General features: G+C 46.3%; 1 protein-coding gene across 1 annotated transcript; it reads right to left on the reverse strand.

The window, feature by feature from the left end:
- Window positions 1-2,223: 2,223 nt before the first annotated feature.
- CBX8 (chromobox 8) lies at window positions 2,224-5,450 on the reverse strand. Its single transcript, XM_053295468.1, has 5 exons — window positions 5,085-5,450; window positions 4,493-4,536; window positions 4,220-4,285; window positions 4,001-4,067; window positions 2,224-3,740 (listed from the first exon to the last, which is right to left on the reverse strand). The coding sequence occupies exons 1-5, from the start codon at window positions 5,151-5,153 to the stop codon at window positions 2,892-2,894; spliced, it is 1,095 nt and encodes a 364-aa protein (XP_053151443.1). The 5' UTR covers window positions 5,154-5,450; the 3' UTR covers window positions 2,224-2,891.
- Window positions 5,451-6,000: the final 550 nt, after the last annotated feature.

Here is a 6,000-nt window from a genome sequence, read left to right on the forward strand (position 1 = left end):
CACCCCTAGGCCAAGAATAGTAAAGTTCCACCTTTCAGGTGACTCTAATCCAGTTTATAGTCAGAGAGATTGGCGCAGGTTACAGTCTACTTGGATTTTAATTCCTTTTATTTCAGTGAAGCCCAAAAGGGGCTTCAAGAGCAGCATTTTATCTTGAATCAACTGGTCACCAATTGCATGCTGAGAGACTGACCCAGCCAGATGGTCACAGAATCCTTTCCCTTGACTGGAACATCTCACTCAGGCAATGGCAGCCCAGGCAGTCCGCCTGCCTATTTTACAGGCAACACTGCTGACTTAAGCAAAAGGGGATTCAGTTTTGCCCAAGTTCCACAGATCTCTCTAGTAGGCAAATACACATCGCTATCTCCTGGATTGCAACTAGGGAGGAGCCTCTCCTTCCACCTCACAGAGCAACAAACACAAAACAAAGCCAAATCTCTATTTACAAAGTATATATATATATATATATATATTTCAATTCACATAAAAAGCAGGTATTGTATTAGACATTCAACATTGGCAGGAGACACCTACTTAAGCTTCACTTCTGAGACGGTTCGGCCAGATCAATGATTATAGGTTCTGTTGGGGTTTTTTTTTCCTTTTTACAAATCTTAATTAAATAACTCACACACACATACATTCAATATATGTAACTATGTACATACACATATACACCCACATGTATGTCTAGCTTTTATATACCCATGAGCATGTCTAGAAACACACATCATAGGTAACATAGACCACCCTTGACACCTGAGGAGGTAGGGACAACACTTCTGATCTACTTCAACCAAAGAGGGATTCCTCCAGGCTACTACCCTCTCGCCCCACCCACCCTCAGTAGAGGACTATGGAACCTTTGTCAGCATACATACGTTGACTTACATGTCCCTCATGTAGGTTTGATTTAAAAAGAACAGAGCACATCTGCAGTCTGTTACTTAAGTTCTTTGAACTTACTGAAGTTTTCAAACTTTGCTTTATTTTAAAAGAAACAAGAATGGGGAACAAGAACCTAACCTAAGACCTTGATAAAGTCTAAACAAAAATCTGCATGCTGATTTTTTTGAAGAAAGGTGAGAGAAAATTTGCAAAATAATACATGGAAGATGCAGCTTGGGTTAAGCAGCAAATGTTTCTCTAGTTGATCCCAGGAAGTGCAAAGGCCCTCTGGCTTCTTCCTACACCCACTTGCTTCCCTCCTCCACTACTTCTCATTATGCACATGTGCTTTCATCCCCTCTGCAGTCTCCAAATTAGAAAATGTTTTAAAAGGTTCCAGTGAGTAGGCCATTCAGAGGAAGATGGAGATAGCTACTCATCCCCTGCTAGGCCCTTAGGGGCCGCTAGGCAGATTTGTGCTTTTTGAACCAACAAGCAGTGCTTAAATCAATATCTAGAGGGACACCACAGCACCTGCGATACATAGATGAAAACAACCCCAACCCCCATTCTGCACATCCCCCTCCTAATGCAGGTGGTTAATGCAGGCTTAGGAAACCAGTCTATGTTCCTATACAGTGGGACAGAGTTCAGCAAGGTATTATAGAATTCTTCAAATGTCATATATTGCTTTCTGCAGGAGCGCAGGGAAGGGTTTTTATATCTTGCATAAATGTGGCGGGCAAAGGCTACTCAATTTTTAACCACAGAGAGCAGAATCTCATGGGAGATGGGGGATGGAGGGAAAGGGGGCGGGGTGTCTTACAGGAAGTACAAGAAAAAGAAAGCCTGCATAACAGCAGCCCATTTTTAATCTGATCTTGCCCCAATAATTCACTGGCGGTTTAAAAGGAAGTAATTGGTTTCCTCTGCATCTCTAATTGGAGACTTCAATTTATGGAGGAAGATACAAACTTTTAAAAACATGCATCCAATGACCTGGAAAGAAACTGCAATCACTGGGAGTGGGGGTAGAATCCACTTTCAATATAACAGCAGGAGAACCTAAAATATGAGCAGTGAACTACTCTCCTCCCCAACTTTACTGGCATGTTAGGAATGTAAACAGATTTTCTTTTTGGAATGAAAAGGAAGGAGTGGGGGGGGAGCAAACAAAGTTAAAGTATCAGTTCAGTTCTCTCTCTCCTCCTCCTCATGACAATCGTATTAAAGTGCATGGCAGCAGCGACACCTTTTTGAAATATTAAAACATACAAATCCCCTTTTCTCTTGCAAGAAAAGGTAATTCAAGTTAATACTTCCTTGCTAAAACATCTTTCAACTGTTTTTTAATCGACACTTTTTAAGCCAACAACTTTTTTTTTAAATTGGAGCAAAACAAAAAGAAAGACAATACTGTAAAGTCAAGTGCTCACTTCAGCTGCCCAGCTAGAACAGTTGTGTATACAGCACACTTGATTGTACAAAGCAACACCTTATAATATAACAATCAAGAAACTGGAGCCTTTTTGCCCCCAATGAATACATTATCCCCTATTTGCCATCAACATCATCTTTGGGGGAAGGGAAGGGAAAATATTGAAAAAAATTAAATCAAGATGTTATAATTAGCTAATAAGGTCATTCACTATCTACACCTGCTCTTGCAAATGGGGCAAGAGATACACCAGTTCTCCATTTGACTGTCCTTCTCCAAGAGCCTTAAATTAAAACAAAACAAAACTTAGAGTTGAAATATATATATATATATATGTATATAGATATATATATGTATTTTTCTTTAAATAACATATTTACATCTAATAGAAAATATAACTCTAGAGATAATCTTTTCAACCAAAACTGTAATTGGTGGCGGGGGGGGGGATGAATTAAGGACAGATACTTTTATCCTGTCCACGAAAAAGGAAAAGGAAAGAAAACCAAAACCAGCCAGCCTCTACCCAAACCCTTTAAATGCCTCCTCTTCTCCAAGGAATTCATCGCTTTTCCTTAAAGAACCCTTGGTCTGTGCTACTCTCCTTAATGGTAACCGTCAAGAAATTTGATGTCACATCAGTCACAACCACTTTCTCCAAGTTGTTGAGAGACGGGCTCCAAGTTTCTTCTTCTGGGTCCCCAAGGATCCTGGAGACAGGGATGCGGGCAATGAGGGAAGGCCTGCCAGCCTGGGTCCCTATCCCATCTCGGTATAAGCCGCCTTGGTTTGCAGAACTGTGCAAAATCTTAGGGGCACCCAAGTCCAAACCACTTTGCCCTTTCGGATCCAGGAAATCTGCCCTGTGCTTGGTTAGTCTGGGAGGATAAGTCTCAGGGGCACCCAGCTTCATGCCAGCTTCTGCTCTGGGGGTAGAAACAGCATTGGGTAACTCAGGCTCCCGCCTCCGGGCTAACTGGATCACACTGTGTCCTGGACTGAACTTGGCCACACCAGGATTGGCTGCCTCTTCCAACTTTCTGGCTTTTAGGTAGTCAACCACCACCTTTTCCCCTGCTTCCACTGATTTCCTCTTGGAGGCAACATCTGCAGTCTCTGGCAGGTCTTTGTAAAGCTCCTTCCTGGGTTTTGGGCCTCGCTTTTTAAAGGCTCCTTCAGATCGGTCTTCCTCTAACCCAACCCTGTTTTCCTGTATTGTCTCCACTCGGGAGGTGTTGGTGGTAACAGTGGTGGAGCTGCTTTGAGGGGGCAGGGGAATTTGTCTCAGTCCTTCTCTTGCCCGGGAAGTAGAGCCCAGCTCCTGAGGGGACCTTCCCGGATAAGGCACCCGGATTCCCCTAGCAGAGTCACTACGGAATTCATAGGTTTTGGCTTTGGCTTTTGCCTGGGCCTGTAAAACAGACAGAGGAACTGGATTGATTTAATACTTTGCCACAGCAGTTTCATAACTGCAACTTACAAGCCAGTGATGCCATCTTGGTCCCAGCTCCCCCCTGCCCTCCCTCCCCACCCCTCTCTCACATACACACACCAACACAGCAGAAAAAATGAATCTTCCTCAGCAATGCTGCCTTTTAAGACTGCTTTATGCTGCATGTCACAATATATCATAGCATAGAAGGCCCAGCTCTCTCTCTTTTCATTTTTTACCTTTAACAGGAAGGTTTTGGGTTTGGGACCTCTTTTCTTAGGACCATAAAGTTCCATTTCTCTTTCCCTGTATGCAGTTTTTTTTTAAAAAAAGAAGAGAAAAGAAAAACACATTAAAAAATAAAACAGAGCATCAATTTAGTACTGCTACAAAATGCAGTGATATGGCTGAAATAAGTATGATGCATGCATGCATGCATTTAGAGACCTTTAGCATACCTTTCCTCAAAAGCTGCAAGCAGGCGGGCATCTAGAATGTTTTCCTCAGGTTCCCAAGTGCTGTATCTAGAAAAGGAGGAAGAAGTTAATAACAGAATAAAAGATACACAGATGTTCTTATTTTTCAGAATGTGAAGAATACAAGTCACTCAAAAAATAATCTATCCCATCCCTCTGCCCAGTACTATACCTAAATTTTAACACAGAGTAAAATAAGACCAGCACCACCAAAATATGGACTAGACAGCAGGGGTTGCATTGACAGTTACTTACTTCTGAGACCAGCCTTTCCATTTCACGAGATACTCCATACGACCCTGCAGATGTCATGAAGAGAGGATAAATTAGCATGAATTTCAGAAGAAGGGGGAGGGAATAAAAGAGAATGCAAGAAAACAACGATTTGCCTGCCACAACATGCATGCAATAAAAGCAAAGATGCACTCCAAGACATGTGTCAAAAATATGCAAAAAGGCCAAAAGCGTGCCACTACAACGCAGATGCAAGCTGGAAGGGATGGGGGGGGCATACATGAAAAAGGGGGCGTGCTGCAGAACGTGCTAAAATATGCATGCAAAAATCCATGCAGCAAAATATACAGGCAGTCCGAACGTGCATGCATTCAAAAAGAAAGCGAGAGAAGATGAAGATCACGCTTTCGATGGTGGCAATCTGCGCAGCGCAAGCAGAAAGGGGGAGCGGCAGGCAGGCTCCGAAGTGCTGCTGCAGAAAGGGGGGAGCCAAGCAGGAGGCGAGCGAAGCGAAGCGCCGTTCGTCTGTCTGCGGCCTCGCTCGCGCGGGCCTTGCGGCTCGGGTGCCGCGCGCACAAAGCCAGCCGAGCCGCGGCAAGGCGGAGGCACCTACTTTGCGGATGCGTCTCTTGAGCAAGGCCTCGGCCGCGAACACCCTCTCTCCCACGGCGGAGAGCTCCATGTTTACTCGGCCGCTGGCAGCAGAAAAGCGGCGGCGGGGGCAGGAGCGGCGGCGGAGGCAGCAGCCAGCGCAGCCCAGACCATAATACTCTGCTCGCTGACGTCAGCCTTCGCCCTCCCTCGCCTCGCTTGCCTCCGCACTTGTTGCTGGCCGAGCGAGCGAGCGAGCGAGCCTGCCTGCCTGCCTGGGGGAGCAGGGAGGGAAGGAGGCCGCTGCCGCTGCAGAAGCGCTGGCTCGGCCTGGGCCTGGCTCTTCCCCTCCAGCTGCCCCCGCCTCCCTGCGACGTGATCCGCGTTTCAATGAAAAAGGGGGCGGAGCCACTGGAACAGGGAGGCGAGAGGGGGGTGGGGAGGCTGCATCCTGAGGAGGAGGAGGGGGGGGGGAGACCGCCAGAACGGCTGAGGAAGAGAGAGAGGAGGGGTGTTGGGCGGGGGGGGGGTCCTCAGCTGTCTGGCCATGGAGAGGGGGAGGGGTGCAAATCTCTGCAACCCTCCCCAGTCCCCCCTCCCTCCCCCTCTCTTCCTTCAGATCCAGCCTTGCTCGCTGCAGCTCTCCAATCCGCTCCCACCCCGATCTCTCTGCTTTCGCCGTCCAGTCTCCACCGGGTGCGGTGGGTGGGGGGATACTTAAATAAATGGCATTTAGAGAGAATTGACGAAAAGAATAGACGAAAAGCTTTCAGTTCTTTCTGTTTGTCTTTTAAATCCGACTTCCTTGCTCCTGCACAATAAACAACGCTCCCTCCTTATGCCTATACAGAAATTCCCTTCTTCTGCCTCCCTCAGTGATGGGAAATACTAAGCGATTGGGCAAGGGAGGTGCCCATAATGACAGGGGGTAGCAAGTT

This window comes from Hemicordylus capensis, chromosome 2, assembly GCF_027244095.1.
Source record: "Hemicordylus capensis ecotype Gifberg chromosome 2, rHemCap1.1.pri, whole genome shotgun sequence".
Taxonomy (NCBI): Eukaryota; Metazoa; Chordata; class Lepidosauria; order Squamata; family Cordylidae; genus Hemicordylus; species Hemicordylus capensis.